Below are 20,177 nucleotides of genomic sequence, written 5' to 3'. Positions count from 1 at the left end.
TTAAATGTTTAGCTTTAATTAAGAATGGCAACACTGGTAAGAATCATTTATTTATTTATTTGCATCAATACAGATTAATACATTTTGCTTAGGAAATATAATTTAATTTCTCATGGTTTCTTTTGAACAGGGGATCAAATATGACCCATCATCTTTGTGACAAGTTTCTGCTGTACTAACCAGCTCTCGACAGGTTCAGATCTGAAGGACAAGGGCTCATCCAGAATTCCTGCTTTTATCACCATTGTGCCCTTGAATGATGCACTCAGTAGTGTACTGGTCTAGATGAGTGAGCTGGCGACAACTGCACTGTAAAGCCTGAAGTATAGGCCTACTTCATCTTTGTTATCTGCAGCGGTCAGGAGACCTGCACTGCACTCCAGGACTGTGTTCTGGCCAGGTGAGATAGTAATGCAATGAGCCCATGAAGCCGTGCTTTAGTACACTTACTTTAGAAAAGATACGGGTAATTGTTAGGCATGATGTGGAGCGGCGCTGCTCTAAAAATCACTGTAAAGCACTGCTTCACAGGGCATACTGGTTTTATAGAATGGTTAGTACATATAGCCAGAAAAGTCAAATAAACACACAGTAGTACAAAATGTATCATTTATTGAACATATAATAATCCTTCCACCAAACAATGAAGTTCTTCAGCAATGTTTAGCAGAATGATTGCTAAGGATCTGGAAGTATGTATTTCCATTTGTTTTTCCCACCGTGGAGAAATATAAAACTATTAATTTAAAGTTGTTGATTATATGTGACCCTGGACCACAAAACCAGTCTTAAGTCGCTGGGGTATATTTATAGCAATAGCCAAAAATGCATTGTATGGCTCAAAATGATTGATTTTTCTTTTATGCCAAAAATCATTAGGATATTAAGTAAAGATCATGTTCCATGAAGATATTTTGTAAATGTCCTACTGTAAATAAATCAAACTTAATTTTTGATTAGTAATATGCATAGCTAAGAACTTCATTTGTCAACTTTAAAGGGTTAGAAAAATTATGGAGAAGGTGGACTGATACAAAATTATGGACTGAGGGAACCAAGACGATTTCTGCCTCGTAAGAAAAACGTAAGAATAAGAAAACAAAAGAAAAAAAACCGTAAGAATAAGAAAAGGTCATAATTATGACATACAGAACCAAGTCAAAATGTGACATATAAAAAACCAAAATTATGACTTTGTCATAATTTCGACTTTTGAAGTCATAATAAGATAAAAAAAAAAATCTAAATGATATAAATAATGGCCTTTTTTGCCTTTAACTCAAAATAATTTCAATTTAGTATGTCATCATTTTGACTTTTGATCTCATAATTATGACATACTAAGTAATTATAAGATGAAAAGCCAAAATTATGACTTTACTGTATGTCACAATTACAACTTTTAGTCAAAATATCACATAAAAAAATATAATTATGAGATAAAGTCAAAATTTATGTCATCAAAAGTCATAATTATGGGATTAAAAATTTGAAATGAAATATTATTTCCTTTTTTATCTCAAAATTAAAATTTAGCATGTCATAATTATGACTTTGTGTTATAATTTCAATTTATTATGTCATAATCTTGGCATTTTATATCATAATTTAGACTTTTCATCTCATAATTATAACTTAATAATTGTGACTTACCAAAACATTTTTTTTTTTTTTCTTACGTGGCAGAAGTTGGCTTCCATATGTTTCACAGAGCATTTCACAATGGCTTTGAAAGCACTTCGGCCACTCATAATCAAAGACCGGACTAGTTTTATGATTACGGATAAAGTGTAGAGATGATTTTCAGTCTGGAGCACTAAAGTAGGAGAACTTGTGAAGGAAATGTTTGAATAAAGTCTGGATCTATCTGACCATTAGCAATGAACACACACAGAGAAAAGGCATTTCTAAATGTCAGCTCGACAAAAACGCACATAAAAGTTTAAAGCGGCTTTAAAAAGTCTGAAGGTTTCCGAATCCCTGTGTAGCTGAAGAGAGCTATTAAGTTTGAAGGTTTTATACAGCCTGTGGGAGGCTGGTTGAGAGGCAGTTACTAAGGTATTCTGGGCGGTTGCTAAGGTATTACTAGTCAAACACACGATGCAATGGAGAGATCTGATAGATTTAGTCTCGGGATGGATTTTATGTGTAATAAAGACATTAAGGCAGCATTGAAGAGTAGCCTATATGTGAGAGAAAAGGCAAAAGAATAACCCAAACAAGTTTGTTGTCAAGTGCTGTTTACTTCAGCTCATCAATAGCTTTTACAACAATAGCAAATACCTCATCCACCGGCAGCTCAGAGTTAATCTGGAGGAGGAGAGAGAAATCAGTCAGTTAAAGAGTAATGCTTGAGTCAATCTTATTTCAGTCAGTGTTTCCGCTCACCTTCCTAACAATGCCACGCTTCTCGTAGTAAGCGATGACAGGCTCAGTGGCTTTATAATAGAGATCTAGACGCTTCTTAATGGTCTCCTCGTTGTCGTCGGCACGGCCGCTGGTCTCGCCGCGCTTCATCAGCCTCTTCACCATGGTCTCGCCTTTAGCGTCAATGTACAGCAGCAGAGCTGGAGCGCCGATCTGACAGAGAGAAGAGAGAGACGTCATGCTCAATCTGAACAATTTCGTAAACCAGATTGTATGTGTGTTTGTCTATACGGGTCATTCTCGGGAGATTTCTGCCTTATGATTTACTACTGATATGTTACTCATATGTTTTCATTGATCACTCATTTGCACTGGACACAAATGTGAATTAAAACCATGATTTGTTTGTTTCTTTGTTTGTTTTACCAGAAATTTTCAGCATTCTTTAATGGGTTATATAGAATTGACTTCCGAATAAGAATACTTTAACTATGTAGTTGTTTTATATACACTTAAAAATTTGGAATTGGTAAGAATTATTGGTAACACTTTACTTAAAGCCTGTATGCATTATAAAGGGTTATTAAAGGGTATAATACATTATAATTATTCATAATGTGCATTGTAATAGATTATATCTTGTCATAAATACTTGATAAAAATGAAATTTAAAATGCATAGTGTAACACTGAATTGATAATTGTTATAATGTATTAACTGTGGTTACAATTATGTAAATTATGTATGAGATTGTACAATTCATTATAAGGTGCAATGATTTTTAAAAGAAGTCTCATCTCACCAAGACTGCATTTGTTTGATCAGAAATGCAGTAAAATTTTAAAGATCTGTTTTCTACATGAATATATGTTAAAATGTAATTTATTGCTGCAGTCAAAGCTGAATTTTCAGTAACATTACCCCAGTCTTCAGTGTCACATGGTCCTTCAGAAATATTCTAATATGCTGATTTGCAGCTCAAGAAACATTTCTGATTATTATCAATGTTGAAAACAGTTGTGCTGCCGAATATTTTTGTGGAAAAGGTGATACATTTCATTTTTCAGGATTCACAGAAGAATAAAAAGTTCAAAAGAACAGCATTTATTTGAAATAGAAACATTTTGTAACATTATAACATATTGATCAAAAGTGATTTTATAAGTGTCTTTACTGTCACTTTTGCTCAATTTAATGTTTCCTTGATGAATAAAAGTATTCATTTTCTTTTTTTTTTCTTTTCTTTTAAAGCTCTTATTTAGCCCAAAAATTTGAATGCTGGTGTATTTTTACTTTCTAAATAAATAAATCTACGGTGGCCGAGAGATCTCAACACACTGCAACTTCAGAAAACACATGCAAATAGAAAAAGCACAAGCAAAACATTTGCAAATGCTCACAACACGAACAAATAAAGAAATGCACTGCAAATGCTCACAACACCACCAAATAAAGAATTTTATTTGCAGCGCGTTTCTTTATTTGGTTGTGTTGTGAGCATTTGCAGCACGTGTGTTGTCAAATTGATGAAGTTGTTTTCTTAATTTGCAGGTGGGTTTTTTTCTATTGCAGCGCTTTGAGCTCTCTCGGCCATCGTATAAATCTGCTTTATTCCGTTATATTGTTGGGTTTATTAGAAGACCCTGCGAAACTGAGTGAAACTAATAGAATTTCAAAGTTATAATTTCAAAATTTTAAAGCAGATGAATTCCAAATCTGAAATAATGTACATTTACTTTATATTGAATCATTTGCAGACAAGTTTATCCAAAGCTACTTACAAATTAGGGCAATAGAGGCAATCAAAACAACAAAATATTTAAGTATTGTGATGTAAATGTAGTGCTATATGGTTTGGCTTTAAGTTATTAATCGTAAATAACTTCATATGCATATATTAGGATAGTAAACAGGAGTCAATCAATGAAACTGACCATTGGTGATTACAGCTGCTTTGAGATGGGAAAATATGACATCTGAAATTCACAGTTCAGCAGTAACCACTTCTGATGACATTATTTCAGTCCTTAAACCCAAAAATGACCCCATTTCCTGAGATTTCGGTTTGCGTGGAGTTGCTGTTTTACCTTCTTCTCAAACTCTTCACCCTGTTTGACCTCACGAGGGTATCCGTCGATCAGGTAGCCCTTCGAGACGTCAGCCTTGGCGATCATGGCATCTTTGATCATGTCCAGAACTGTGTCCTGCAGAAACCAGAGCAGTGTCTCAGTGTGTCAGAGTTCAGTTATCAGCTCATGCTAACGGGCAGTGACATCTGAGAATTGCTTTTATCCCTCAGGAAAAGGGCGATTGGACTGACCAGAGGCACGAGTTCCCCCTTCTGCATGATGGCCTGCAGCTGTTTGCCCCTCTCTGAGCCGGATGCCACCTCCGCACGCAGCAGGTCACCGGAAGACAGGTGAGTGTAGCCATACTTTGCCACGATCTTCTCACACTGGGTGCCTTTTCCTGAGCCGGGGCCACCTGACAAAAGAACACTGGTCAGATCCTAATATAATATTGCTTTGATTTGATTTCAGCAAGCAGCATGATGTGAACCATTAACATTTGTTAATGATTTTGAAAGAAGTCATCTACACACTAAGGCTTCATTTATTTATCAGAACTACAGTAAAATATAATGTGAAATATTTTTGAAATCACTGGTTTCTATTTAAATGTCTTAAAATGTAAATGTGATTGTAAAGCTGAATTTTCAGCATCATTAGTCAAAGCTTCAGTGTCACATGATCCTTCAGAAGTCTTTCTAATATGCTGATTTGCTGCTCAAGAAACATTTTTGATTTTAATCAATGTTGAAAACAGCTGTGCTGCCAAATATTTTTGTGGAAACTCATATGCTAAATAAGATTTTTAAAGAATAAAAAGACTTTTATTCATCAAGGATGCATTAAATTGATCAAACATGACAGTAGACATCTAATGTAACTAAATCTATTTCAAATAATTGCTGTTCTTTTGCGCTTTCTATTCATCCATGAATCCTAAAAAATTAAATGCATCACAGTTTCCACACAAATATTTGTCAGAACAACTGTTTTCAACATTGACAATAAGCTAATCAGCATATTTCAATGCTTTTTGACTGATCATGTGACACTGGAGACTGGAGTGATGATGCTGAAAATTCAGATTTGATCACAGCTATAAATTAAATTTTAACATAAATTCACATAGAAAACTGTTGTTTTACATTGTTATAATATTTCACAATTGTTACTGTATTTTTGATCAAATAAATTCAGTCTTGGTGAGCAGAAGAGACTTCTTTCAAAATATTAAAAAAATCTTAATTATTTCAAAACTTTTATGACCAGCAGTCACCTTAAGACACTGAAATATAATGGACTTTTGAAATGTTTTAACAAGGGAAATATTGCTTTAATCACAGTCCTAATTAAAATGTGTTTAATTATGTTTCTTTTAATAATTAATTATGTTATTCGCTCTGAAACGAGGAGGAGAGACAGCTCAGCGGTGTATGCGTTTCTAGGGGTTTGCATGATGTTTAGACTTATCAGCAAACAAAAATTGCTCAGAATCACTCAGAAATTGTTCAAACATTTTACAAAAAAAGAAATGACAAAGAAATGACATGTAACTGAAGTAAACATTAAATTTTGAAGTATAAAAACTGAAATAGTATTGTATATTTATTGTTAAACATGGGGGGGCTGATCTGGTTTCACAACACATTTCCCTCCAAACTACTTATGATCAGAGTTTACATTCACAAAAACATGCCTCATTTTGATGAATGGTTGTTAGTAGATGAGTTACACTGTTGAGCTGTGAAATATGTACAGTACAGGCAATTCAACTTACCCACCACAAAGACGATCTTAGCATCTTTAATTTTATCTGTGACACAATGAAACATTCAAATCAGTCCAAATGTAACGTGAATAAACATAGACTGTGTTATTATTAAAGCTCTCTGAGATCTATCAGTGCTATCTGACTCTCTTGGATTCTGAAATCTGATGTTTTCCCATCATTTACCATCTGTCTTCAGAGCAACGACTGCTGATTTACTCAAGCAGCCTAACCCCATTTCTGACCGCAGTCTTTCTGCTTCACACTGATTCTGCTCTTTCCTTCAGTTACTCCTGAATGCTTGAGGTCACCATGGCAACTGGTGTCAGCATCATTCAGGTTCAGCTTCAAAAAACAGGTTTGATCCTGAACCACTCATGACATGTGAACAATGGCTGTAACCAATGTGATATGAAATGTGCTGTACACATACTGTCAAGAATTTCTTGCACTACAGCGAGTGTCCACATAAGGTCACCAGAGACCAGCAAATGATGAGGATGATGACTGATGAAGACGTTCAGTTGTGTGAATCATCTCGACTGTCACTGTTTACTTGCTCTTCAGTTCTCTGTGTTTGTGATTGTCATTGAGTCCAATTCTCACAGTGATCCAGTGACAGTCCCGTGTGTGAGTGTGTGTAAAGGTCAGAGCTGGTGTTCGTCTCAATCTGTCTGCAGTCCCTCTTTAGGAAGCCCATGTTTGTAAACCCTCATTGTGTTTCATCACACGTCCTGCACCAGTCTACTTTAACAAACTCTACCATTTACTGAGCGCGGTTTCATTCATGGGACTCCATAAAATACCTATACATCTCATGAACAGTCACATGGAAAAAATATCAAATCATAAAATATTCTCACCTGCCATGGTTGTCTGTTATGTGAGTGATTATCCTGTAAGAGCAATAAAAGACAAAGATTAGTCCAGATAAAGAGTTGAAAGTCTTGTTGATTTGAAGTCTGTCACTCATTCATTCTCATTTGAACTCTCGTTAACAGATCACAAAGTTCACAATCATTTCTGATGGGGCCAAGATGAGCAGATTCCGAATTAATTCCCAGGAGAAATGTTGCTCAAAGCATCAGTGTTTCCCAACAGAGTCCTGTAACACTGTCACACACTGACCCAGCAGCACTTTATACACTCCTCCCTCTCAGACACACACACACATCTTTATCTATTTACCTTTCTGCCTGTGTCATTGTTTCATTGTCTGCTTCTGTATGTGAAGTTAAATATTTCCTACTGTCTGAACTAAACATTTACCAAGAGTGAGGAAAATAAATTTTGCTCCAGATATGAATTTATGAATCTTACTTGCATTTTTTTTTTTCGTCTGAGGTCAACTTGTAATATAAGGCCAGTGGCTTTTACACTCATTTAATATTTCACGACCATTGCCCCCTTATCTATTATGATCCTTACAAATAAACGAGCCGTTTCATGCTGCAGTGCCTTTAAAGCTATTATAAATCGGTCCCTCTAGCGGTTAAAAATAAAACTGCACGCGTTTGGCGGCAGAACATTGCTTTGGTTGTGCTTCGGCTCGGTTTCTCTGGGCGGATGCAGAACAGATGGACAGAGTAAGTTACTGTTTCTTTGTTTTGTTTTTTACAACCAGCGATTCGCGTGAGATTTAACATTTTGAACAATCATGTAAATTGTCGTGTTCATACTAGTGACAAACGTTGTCTTTACCGAGCTGCTTTTCTCAGTGTAGGCTACAGAGGGACGGATTATGACACAGGTGCCCTGGACACGGACTGATTAAAGGCCCCCCTCAGTTGAAATAGCAATTCAAATAGCAATGGATTCTATCTACACTAAGTGAAAATAGCAGTATTTTAGCGATATGTTATTTACACTATCACTATATGACATGGAAAAAATATCAACTATATGTCTATGTCATATGTCATACATATGTCATTACAGCGATATGTAATTCCCCCGACTCTGGGGAAGTTGTGGCCTAATGGTTAGAGAGTCGGACTCGTAATCCAAAGGTTGTGGGTTCGAGTCTCCGGCCGGCAGGAATTGTAGGTGGGGGAGTGAATGTCCAGCGCTCTCTCCACCCTCAATACCACGACTGAGGTGCCCTTGAGCAAGGCACTGAACCCCCAACTGCTCCCCGGGCGCTGCAGCATACATGGCTGCCCGCTGCTCCGGGTGTGTGTTCACGGTGTGTGTGTGTTCACTGCTGTGTGTGTGCACTTTGGATGGGTTAAATGCAGAGCACAAATTCCGAGTATGGCTAACCATACTTGGCCGTAAGTCACTTTCACTTCACTTCACTTCACTTTTCACTAAGTGCAAATAGCTATAGATTATATTTACACTGTTAAAATAGCAGGATTTTCTGCTATTTATACTACTTGTTGCAAAATAGTGGCAATTGCACTTCAGTATTGTATTACATTATAGCCCCTTTCACACTGCACGTTGGTCCCGGAAAATTGCCAGAGTGCCTTCTGTGTGAACGCAACCACGTCCCGGGATTGATTCCGGGATCAATCCCAGGTTGGGGACCTAGTAACATTGCCGGGTTCAGTCCCGGAACGAGCGCTGTGTGAACAATGCCGGATCAATGCCGTAAAGGCTGATGACGTGCGTTATCATGCGACTCTTTTACCGGGTGTTTTGAAGGCAGATCAACATTCACACGACGAAAAATGTGTAAACTGGAATGAAGCAGCGATCGGAACTCCTCACTATCCGCGCTGAAGCTGAAATCGTTCGGCAGTTTAGTTTTTTTAGTTTTTTTTTTTTCGTCAGTTTAGTTTTTAGTTTTTTTTCGTTTGCCAGTTTAGTTTTTAGTTTTTTTATATTCGCCAGTTTAGTGAAATGGTGCGCGGCGCATTATGCACGTCACATGAAATGTCACGTGTCTTTACGGGATCTTTATGGGTTGTGTGTGAACGCACAGATTCCGGAAAATCACTGGCAGTGTGAATGAACCAAAATCTAACGATCCGGGAACAATTGCTGGAACACATTACCCGTGTATTTTCCAGAATCTCTGTTTGAAAGGGGTTTATAAAACAGTATGCAATAATAACATATTGAGTGTAAATTATCATTTTAATTCAGATTATTAAATGGATTCAATAAAGCCCTCCCGACACCTACCCTAACCCTACCCGATACTTAATTTTCAACTTTTTGGTTATTTCTTTAATTTTTATTAAAAATAAATGCCTTTACGATGTGATATGAGATTTGAAAAGGGAGAAAAAAAGTTTGGTAAAAGGCAAGTTCGAACCCTAGTCAATCACGTCAAAGATACAACAGTACGCGCTTTACCATCTGTGCCACTGAGGCGGTTGGTTTATAGCAGCTTTTTATAATCTTGACAATCCCAATCACACTTGGTGGGCGGAATTAGTGTAAATAGCCTCTGCCAAAAGGTGGGCTTTTTTCACTAAGTGTAAATAGACACTCCATTTACATTATCAAAGAACATTATCATTGACTTAGCCAGAATTAAAGCACTCTCAAAAACTCCCATTAATCACTGAAGTTGCTTACATTGTGAAATTAATATCTTGCTTACATCCTATGCACTTCTGTACTTTGTTGTTTCTGATGAGAGAAATCGGCAGAGAGCAGAATTCATTCAGGGAGCGCGCACTGAACAAAACAGCTGTTTCAGCGATGACTCATCTGGACGCCTCTTATTGGCCATTGTACTCATAAGCTCAACAGAATCATCTGTGATTGGTTATAATGCGCAGTGCTGTAGAAACACACGGCAGTCTCTGGCTCCGTGCCAGCCAGCAAAGTTGAGCGAACGCAGATTTTAATTTAGCAGCTGACGATGTGCTGCACTGAATGATCTAATCACACCAGTGTGATTGTTTATTAAATATAAAAAATATTCTTCGGCTATTTTTTTTTTTTTTTTGTCTTTTGGAAGCTGCATTCAAAATCCACTTGCCTCAAAAATCTGAGGGGGCTCGGTTGAAAGTAGCAGTATTTCGGCTGGGCCCCCCTCTGGTCCAGTGCCCTGGGCACATGCCCAGTAGGCCCGTGCGTTAATCCGTCCCTGAGACTACAGATCATGACGCACGCGTATGTTTGCAATTTCCCACAAAATCCATCCGGACAGCTCTAAAATATAAATCATTCCTATAGTTTTGTCGTTGTTGTTTCGAGCAGTTATTTGAGTAAAAACATGGTTTGGAATATTTTTTACACCCACTTATGTATATACCATTTTGTTGTTTTTATATATATTAAAAAAAAAAAATTATAACACTTCACAGAAAGGTCACATTTGTTAGCATTAGTTAATGAATGAGCTATTAACTAACAGTGCTGCTGCTTGCTAAAATGCACTGTTGATGTTGTGTGTCTACTGTAAATTAAGTATCAAGTCCAGGATGCAGCAACTGTAAAATATGCACAAATAAGTGAGAACTGACACTGGAGACTGATGATGTTTTGTACAATTGAACCTGCTTCTAGCTACCTTTTCAGTGCATCCCATAAAGGGAATGAGTGTTCAACCATACCCCTCAACAATCTAGTCCCCACTACTTTTTAAGACAACACCAATATGGAGTAGTTTGTCCCATAGAGAGTCGGAATTGTAACCCAAAGGTCACGTGTTCGACTCTCAAGTCCGGCAGGGGTTGTCAGTGGGGGGAGTGAATGTCCAGCACTCTCCACCCTCAATACCACGACTGAGGTAAGACCCTTGAGCAAGGCTCCCCAGACGCCGCAGCATAAATGGCTGCCCACTGCTCCAGGTGTGTGTTCATGGTTTGTGTGTGTGTGCGCATGTTTGTTCAGTACTCACTGCTGAGTGTGTGCACTTGGATGGGTTAAATGCAAAGCACAAATTCCGAGTATAGGTCACCATACTTGGCCACACGTCACGTCCTTTCCTTTCAAATCTTGCCGATGCAATACTCAGCTACACACTCAAAAGTATGTACTTAGTAGCCGGACTGGGATGCAGGAATAGCGTAGCATTTTTCAGCTCAGGTCAGACTGAAATGATCAGGGATTCTTCAGCTGCTCCACGCAGACAGGAACAGCACAAGCTTTCACACACTTCACCACATTATCACCAGTGCTTCTGCTGAGCAGTGCAAATGGGTTCATGTGTTGATGTTTATGTTCACAACATAACAATAACAATAACGCCTTATTTTTACAGTTCAGTTTCAGTAAAAGCTCTTTTTTAGAAGTTTTGAAAGCTGCAGTAAGTATGTTCTGTACTATAATAATCTCAAAAAAGACGGAACTTTTCATGTAAATCAAACTGTCTATGCAATCTTATGAAATATTCTGCATTGTGCATCAGATGAAAGCTGTTTTTGGCATACAAATACAGCTGTGAAGAACATTATTAAAACCCTGAGGCCAATGACACTATTAGAGACATCAATCTGCCCATCTTTACAGCAAAAACTAGATTCAGATGCAATATGAGATGTTATGAAAGCATAAACGAGCTGACGTTCCTCACAGCGGTCACGCATGTTAGCAGTCACACCTCAACACAAAACCAAAAGAGGAACCCACTGCTTATAGACGTGTAGAGCCATTACTGCCTGACATTGTAAACAGTGTAAAGTTAACTGGAATTCAAAACTCTCAAACACTCATTTACATATATTTATACCATCAGTTATTTCTGCAGAGGTGTTTTTTTTTTTTTTTTTGGTCTCAAGTTGGAGTTAGTTTCACATGTGTTTATGCAAATAATTCAGATAATTAATCACATTCATGGCTTGCATAGACCTACAGTTGACTGCAGCCTAACAGCTGAGCATGTTCCCTGCGTTATAAATGGTTTGAAACAGCTCTGTCACTCATCTGTTCAAGTGTAGAGGTTAGTGACACTCCGATGACACACCCACCACTATGACCGAGTCTCCAGACAGGATTCATAAAGCATAAAGACTCTATACACTACAGCAGAAAGAGAGAGAGAGAGAAGCTTATAAAGAGTGTCTTACTGTTCTGGAGTTCTGCGATCAGGCTGAAATACTCTGTCTTGGAGCGTCTGGATGGCAAGTGTAAACAGATCCCTTTTTCTTGTGACGGCACAGCTGGTCATGTGACCCGCCATGCCTCGCATGCAAATGCAGAGTTCTCAAAAGACTGGTCCTGCTGGTCTTTGCTATAGCTGCAATGCTATTTTGAAAGAGCAGTGCTATAGTAAGCTCTCCTAATGAAGATGAAGCTTTGAGAGCAGATTCTTGTATGAATGACAGTCAGAGATTTCTGCTCACTGTTTAAGCATTTGCTGCGGCTTTAAGCCGACTGTGTCTGAGGTTTTACAGACTGTTTTTAATGGTAAGGGTTACTCAAACAAAGGTGACTATATCCATTTTTAGATGTTTTTGCCCTGGCCTTCAGCCATGTGTTAGAAGGCACTATTCAAGACTCAAAATGTCTCAGATATTAATATTCATATCACATATAGAGACATAAGCTCAAACATTGCATAAAGCACAAAATATTTATAATACTAAAAATATGTCTATCTATCTATGTTTTTAGTATTACAAACAAAATGTATATGGCTGTTGTAAATGAAGCTAAATGAAACTTGAGCTGAAGCAACAAGTCTGGCCATGTTTCCTTTCAAATATGGAAATGTGAGGCCATTATGAGGTTTAAAATTATGAAATAATACAAAAGCATGCCACTCCCGTTTCCTCCATTGTCTAATGTTGACTTTGTCAGGCCAGCATAATAACTATGGTATGCAAGGCACATTAAAGCTATTCCAGAATTCACATTATAGGGTTCAAAGTCTTACAAACTGATTTGTATTTTTCCCATATAGTCAAACACTGCTGAGTTTTGGAACTTCATGCACTTCATGTGTCTTTACTGACAGGAAAACTATGCAATCAGGAAAAGACAGACCGAAACGCATTGCAGCCGGATCACTTAAAGTGCTTCAGGAAGTGGTTTCAGACACATTCCTGGTCAAGTGTACATCTGTTTGTTTAAGATGCAAAATTACACTCCTCCCAAAACTGGTAGTGCAGCACGTCTCATTTTGTTTTGTGCAGTGAACTCCACTTGACACACTGCAAGTGTTAAGTAATGCACTGATCTGTTCTCCAGTGAGCTGGTTTATATGTGGGTGACCCTGGGTCACTGTAAATGTCACCCAAAGGCCTGAATCAGCACCGGACACTTCAGAGCTGCCTGTCCAGCCTGTTATGGTGATTTTGCAGGACTCTCTGCCATGTGAGAATGTTGTTTTTGGCAATGACTGGGCAGGGGCTTTGTATGGTCGACATGCGTGTAATGTAATGTATGATGCTGATGAATTGATTATGGCAGAGATTCAAGAGCATGTGAAGCAAACACAGGTCCGGCAGCTCTCGCTCTCTGCAGCTACATGTCTTATTTCTACTGTCATGAAGTGTCTAAATGGAAAGCATTAGCTGAAAATCATAGCAGGTTCAATGTCTTATGTTCATGCTTTTATTATTTACAGTTCATAAACTGCAGTGCAGTTTGTGACTCATTCTCAGCAAACGCTGCTATTTCTGTCCCGATGACTTGCTTCTTGTGGAATTAATGGCTTACTCATCTCTTATTATTTGATAGATTGGAAAATTCAAGAGATATTTAGAAATAAAACATTCCTTTTGTGTTTAAATGTTAGTCCACATGCACAGTATCTGCATTACTTTATCTGCTTTTCAAGAATTTAGCAAACTGGAACATATGACTAAATTACAACAGACTGCTTTTCATGAGTCCTTCTGACTAAACAGAGCTGACACTTTATTATACTTTGAGTTTACCATTCAAGACTCAAAATTACTCAGATATTAATATAGAGACATAAGCTCAAACACATCACAAAGCATAAAAATATTGATATAATTATTTATAAAACTATACCAATTTAATTATAAATATATAAATAAATGTATGTTTAATTATAGGTTATTATAGTTAACTATAACTAAAATTAAAACCATAAAAACACTATTGTTATAAATATATAAATGGAGTAAATGTTACATTTTATATTTTATTTATTTTTATTTAGCAGACTCTTATCCAAAGCGACTTACAAATGAGGACATAAGAAGCAATCAAAACCAACAAAAGAGCAGCAACGTGCAAGTGCTATTACAAGTCTTGGTTAGCCTAACGCGGTACAGATAATTATTATTATTATTATTTATTTTATTAATTTTTTTAAATAAAAAGACATATAGATTAAATAAAATTAGAATAGAGAGTGCTAGAGTTAGAGGGACAAGTAAAGATGGAATAGATGAGTTTTTAGCCGTTTCTTGAAGATGGGTAAGGATTCGGCTGCTCGGATCGAGTTGGGCAGGTCATTCCACCAGATGGGAACAGTTAATGCAAAAGTCCGTGAAAGTGATTTTGTGCGTCTTTGGGATGGCACAATAATGTGTCGTTCACTTGAAGAATGCAAGCTTCTGGAGGGCACATAAGTCTGAAGTAATGAATTTAGGTAAAGGGGTGCAGAGTCAGTGGTGGTTCTGTAGGCAAACATTAATGCCTTGAATTTAATGCGAGCAGCTATAGGTAGCCAGTGCAAACTGATGAACAGAGGCGTGACGTGCGTTCTTTTCGGCTCATTAAATATTAATCTTGCAGCGGCATTTTGTATTAATTTGTAGATTAATTTGTATTGTAAGTATATATATATATATATATATATATATATATATATATATCTATATATATATATATATATATCTTGCTCTAAACATGCAAAGGACAAGAATCTTAATGTTTTAAAAAAAAAAAAAAGATAAATCAATAAATCTGTTTGTTGTTTTTTTTTCTTGTAAGTAAAGTAAAGGACAAATTTAAAACATTGTAAATATATTTATCACTGTAGTAGTAATAACTGCCTGTTTTTGCAAAAACAATTTGGCCATTGGCAGGTGTGGCAAAAAGTTAGTTTTAGGCCCTGTCATAGATACATATATATATATATATATATATATATATATATATATATATATATATATATATATATACACACACACACACACACACACACACACACACACAGGTACATCTCAAAAAAATTAGAATATCGTGAAAAAGGTCAATATTTTTTGTCACTCATTTCAGAAAGTGAAACCCATATATTATATAGATTCATTACACGTAGAGTGAAATATTTCAAGCCTTTATTTCTTGACATTTTGATGATTATGGCTTACAGATAATGAAAACCCAAAATTCACTGTCTCAGAAAAATAGAATATCATATAAGATCAATAAAAAAAAGGATATTTTAAACAGAAATGTCAGGCTTCTGAAAAGTATGTTCATTTCTATGCACTCAATATTTGGTTGGGCCTCCTTTTGCATGAATTACTGCATCAATGCGGCGTAGCATGAAGGCAATCAGCCTGTGGCACTGCTGAGGTGTAATGGAAGCCCAGGTTGCTTTGATAACGGCCTTCAGGTCATCTACATTGTTAGGTCTGGTGTCTCTCATCTTCCTCTTGACAATACCCCATAGATTCTCTATGGGGTTCAGGTCAGGCGAGTTTGCTGGCCAATCAGGCACAGTAACACCATGGTCATTGAACCAGCTTTTGGTACCTTTGGCAGTGTGGGCAGGTGCCAAGTCCTGCTGGAAAATGAAATTAACATCTCCATAAAGCTTGTCAGCAGAAGGAAGCATGAAGTGCTCTAAAATTTCCTGGTAGATGGCTGCGGTTGACTATGGACTTCAGAAAAAACACAGTGGACCAACACCAGCAGATGACATGGCAGCCCAAATCATCACTGACTGATGTGTATTGACACTGAAATGCAAAATTTACTTTCATCTGAAAAGAGGACTTTGGACCACTGAGCAACAGTCCAGTTCTTTTTCTCCACAGCCCAGGTAAGACGCTTCTGACGTTGTCTCTGGTTCAGAAGTGGCTTGGTAGCCCTTTTCCTGAAGACGTCTGAGCGTGGTGACTCTTGATGCACTGACTCCAGCTTGTGGTCCAGTCCACTCCTTGTGAAGCTCTCCCAAGTGTTTGAATCAGCTTTGCTTGACAGTATTCTCAAGCTTGCGGTCATCCCTGTTGCTTGTGCACCTTTTCCCACCCAAATTCTTCCTTCCAGTCAACTTTGCATTTAATATGCTTTGATACAGCACTCCTTGAACAGCCACACCTTTCAGTAATGACCCTCTGTGACTTACCCTCTTTGTGGAGGGTGTCGTCTTTTGAATCATTGCCAAGTCAGCAGTGTTCTCCATTATTGTGGTTTCAAAGAACAAGAGATACCCAGGATTTATACTGTAGGGATGGCCATTCATTGAAACTCAAATGTAAATATTCTAATATTTTGAGATACTGATTTTTGACTTTCATGAGCTGTAAACTCTAATCATCAAAATTAAAACAAAATAACTTTTGAAATGTTTTACTTCACATGTAATGAATCTAAAATATATGAAAGTTGAAATAATAACTTACAAGAAAAAATGAATTTTTTCACGATATTCTTATTTTTTTATATGTACCTGTGTGTGTGTGTGTGTGTGTGTGTGTGTGTGTGTGTGTGTGTGTGTATATATATATATATATATATACAGTGCCCTCCATAAGTATTGGAACAGTAAAGACAAAATTGCTCTGTTGGCTGTGGAGTCAAGACATTTACAAATATGATTAAAAGATGAATATGAGACAAAACTACAGATTGTCACATTTTATTATTAGCCGTTGCAACACATACATGTTTTACCAAATAAAAAGCTTCATGTCGGAATTTGGTGAAGTGTAAAGAGTTTATGAATGTGATTATATATGTTAAAATGTCCCTGTCAAAAGGAAAATCATTGCTTCAGTTGAAATGACGGATTAACGAACATAAATAGAGTATACGACGACAAGATATAACCTCTTCAGTAGCGAGACATTTTAATGAAATGGGACACGACATCAAGAAATTGGAATGTATTGGAATAGAAGAGGTTTTTGGGTCACGTCGAGGAGGTAATATAAATAAAGAACTATTGAAACGGGAAGCATTTTGGATTCATAAACTTAAATCACTGACAAAATTTAAAATATCATATCATTTAATCCTATTTGTAAATGTCTTTACAGCCAACAGAGCAATTTTGTCTTTACTGTTCCAATACTTATGGAGGGCTCTCTCTCTCTCTCTCTCTCTCTATATATATATATATATATGTGTGTGTGTGTGTTTGTGTGCATGTTTATGTGGTTTATGAGGACACAAATTTGTATAATGACATGGGTATGACAGAGGTATTACAATATGAAGGTGGTTTATGAGGACACTGCCTATGTCCCTGTAATTCAAAAGGCTTAAAAAACATACTAAATGGTGTTTTTTTGAAAATCTAAAAATGCACAAAGTTTCCTGTGAGGGCTAAGTTTAGGTGTAGGGTTGGTGTAGGGCAATAGCACACACAGTTTGTTCAGTAGAAAAACCAGTACGCCTATGGAGAGTCCCCATAAACTACATAAACCAACGTGTGTGTGTGTGTGTGTGTTTGTATTATATAAGGTGACAATAATGTGTCACTGCGTGCATCAGCCAGCAAAACTAATCAAAAGTTAGAAAGGTTTGGAAGGACTTTGATTATGTAATGCTTTGTTAATGTAACTTTTTTTTTTTTTTTGGGTTACTAGACAGCATAACTCTGCAGAGTTTCATGTCAGGAGTCCTAGACGAGAAGGCACAAATGCAATCTGAGGTGCACAGAGCTGTTTTTAATATTTTCTATTAAAAGCTGGTGTAAATATGAGCTGGATCGCTCGGCAGACAGCTGCTCACAGCTTCCCATCAGCAGCCACAAATGAAACCTTCATCTTCTTATGCAATGCATTTTAACACATTTCAGTGATGCCATTAAACTTTGTGCATTCCTGTAATATTTTCAAATAGTCATTTTGGACTCATTTAATGCATTATCAATGTAGTGCAACCCAGTTGCTGCATGATTTTCCCCACCAAAAAAAAAACTAACCAAAAAAAAACAAACAATTGGTGTAAAAACAATTTTCACTCAGAAATTGCTCGTAAACATTTACACAGTTTCACAATTACAAAGAAATGGCAAGTAACACATTGAATTAAACAGGAAATGTTTAAATAGAGAGACTGAAATAGTATGTTCTTGTAAAATGTATTCCAATCATATTTGAAAAATACACTGTATTTGTGAACTTAAAGAAAAATGATCTCTTTATTATATTTTAAAAATATATTGAAGTTTTATTCTAATTTTATTAATTTACATTTTATAATTATTATATAATTGTGTATATATACCTTGAAGCTGTACTGCCACAAATTTGGGTTGCAAGAAATGGCTGCAAAAATGCTAATAGTCAATTGTAATCAAAATAACAGTAAAATAGAATTTTAGCATATGAACAACATTTTCTGAATGGTATCTTAATGTGCTTTCAAGCCCTATTTTGTAACCTGTTCAGGAATAGATTATTTTTAGGAATATGGGATCACAGCAAGTGTCTCCAGACTAGATTAAATGTCATGTATGACCTCATAAATCAGCCATCAAAATTTAGAACTAGCTGCATGTGTTTTAATGGGACTCAGTGTCATGTGACGCATCTGTGGACACCTTGTGCTCACTTTCTGGTGACACTGATACGATGGAAACCTCGATCCCATCCTATCATGTAGTTTCATGATCCTCCTGTCCACCAAACCGGTTATGAGGAGACACTAAAAAAAGATGTTCCTCTACGGCAGCAGCTGCTGTCCGCCACAAAACCAGAGCCACGACCACATTCCCAAACCCGATCGGAAAACGCATTTCTGCTGTTACCATAGTAACAGAGCTGCTGTAGCTTTAAGAGAGGAGAGCGGCTCAGTTTGACGTAAATGAGGCCATGTTTACAATGGAGAACATGCGACTGATTCCATCAGAGTGTTTATTCTTGAGCATGAGATCATCACGCATTGAGCAGCTCATGAGAAAACACACAGGCTGCAAAATGATGAAACACACATACATCTGCGTGTTTGTTCGTTTGACATTGCAGCTGTCAAAACACATTCTCATGCAGCTTTACACTGATCAGCCTGTGAACAGCAAGATGTTAAAGAGCTTAACTCTCTCTCTCTCATGCACACACAAACACACATGATAAGGCATTTCCGTGCTGTATTATTGCACTTCCTCTCAGTGTACTGACCTGTTTGTCTCTCTGTGTGTCTCTCTGTGGTCCAGTGAAGGCTGAGCGTCTCCGGCTCTTGTCTGTCTGAGTGACCCGCTGCACGGCAGCCCTCCCTCTGCCCACCACCTCTTTATATAGCACCGCACGTCTCCGGCTGACGCACGGCACAGAGGGGCTGCTGGGAGGGAGTGCAGGAATGCAGCAGATGGATCAGAGCTCATGATTGGTTGCTTCTATTTTCTTCACATTTCAGGAAAATGGTTCAGCATTCTAACCATTTTCACATGTATTATCATGTAGCCTCAGTGGCTGAAGTAATTATCAGCCATGATTTTTGTCTGAAATCTTATGGCAGGTTTAACACAAAAATGAAAGAGAAAAAAAATTTGAAAAGAAACTTCAAAATACAACTCAATTCATTACAAAAATAGGATAGACCGTTGGCTACTGGTCCTACAAACACCCTTCTTTTTTCTTACCAAACATTTCTCTGTTCTTTTATAGTTTTAATCTCCTCCTTCATTTTCAAACTGACCAATCGTAACCCCTCATCAGTTACTAACTGTACATTCTACATGTTACAGACCATTTATAAGCTTACAGACAATACCTTAATAATCATCACCTCTAACAAGTTGTATTATTACCTTGAACATATAACCATTCATGAAATTTAGGCCTAAACATTCTTAACGGACCAACTCCTCCCCTTCAGGGTAACATATAGGCTGTGTCCAAATTCAGGGTCTGCATCCTTCGGAGTACTCATTTGAAGGATGTTACGTCACAGCGCCGCGACGAAGGCTGTCC

At 37.2% G+C, this 20,177-nt stretch overlaps 1 protein-coding gene across 2 annotated transcripts; it reads right to left on the bottom strand.

Annotated features, from left to right (window-relative positions):
• Nucleotides 1-596: 596 nt before the first annotated feature.
• LOC306870636 (adenylate kinase isoenzyme 1-like) lies at nucleotides 597-19,509 on the bottom strand. 2 transcript variants are annotated; one of them, XM_079418024.1, is made up of 7 exons: nucleotides 19,386-19,509; nucleotides 7,068-7,100; nucleotides 6,214-6,249; nucleotides 4,688-4,851; nucleotides 4,455-4,571; nucleotides 2,389-2,580; nucleotides 597-2,310 (listed from the first exon to the last, which is right to left on the bottom strand). In XM_079418024.1, exons 2-7 carry the CDS (start codon nucleotides 7,072-7,074, stop codon nucleotides 2,242-2,244), a joined length of 585 nt encoding a protein of 194 aa, XP_079274150.1. In that variant the 5' UTR covers nucleotides 7,075-7,100; nucleotides 19,386-19,509; the 3' UTR covers nucleotides 597-2,241. The 2 variants fall into 2 exon arrangements, with proteins under 2 accessions (XP_079274150.1, XP_079274151.1); XM_079418025.1 differs by lacking the exon at nucleotides 19,386-19,509 and adding an exon at nucleotides 12,177-12,484.
• Between the last annotated feature and the right edge of the window lie 668 nt (nucleotides 19,510-20,177).

This window comes from Barbus barbus (genome assembly GCF_936440315.1).
Source record: "Barbus barbus genome assembly, chromosome: 6".
In the NCBI taxonomy this organism is placed as follows: Eukaryota; Metazoa; Chordata; class Actinopteri; order Cypriniformes; family Cyprinidae; genus Barbus; species Barbus barbus.
This window is presented reverse-complemented; position numbering and strand designations above follow the sequence as displayed.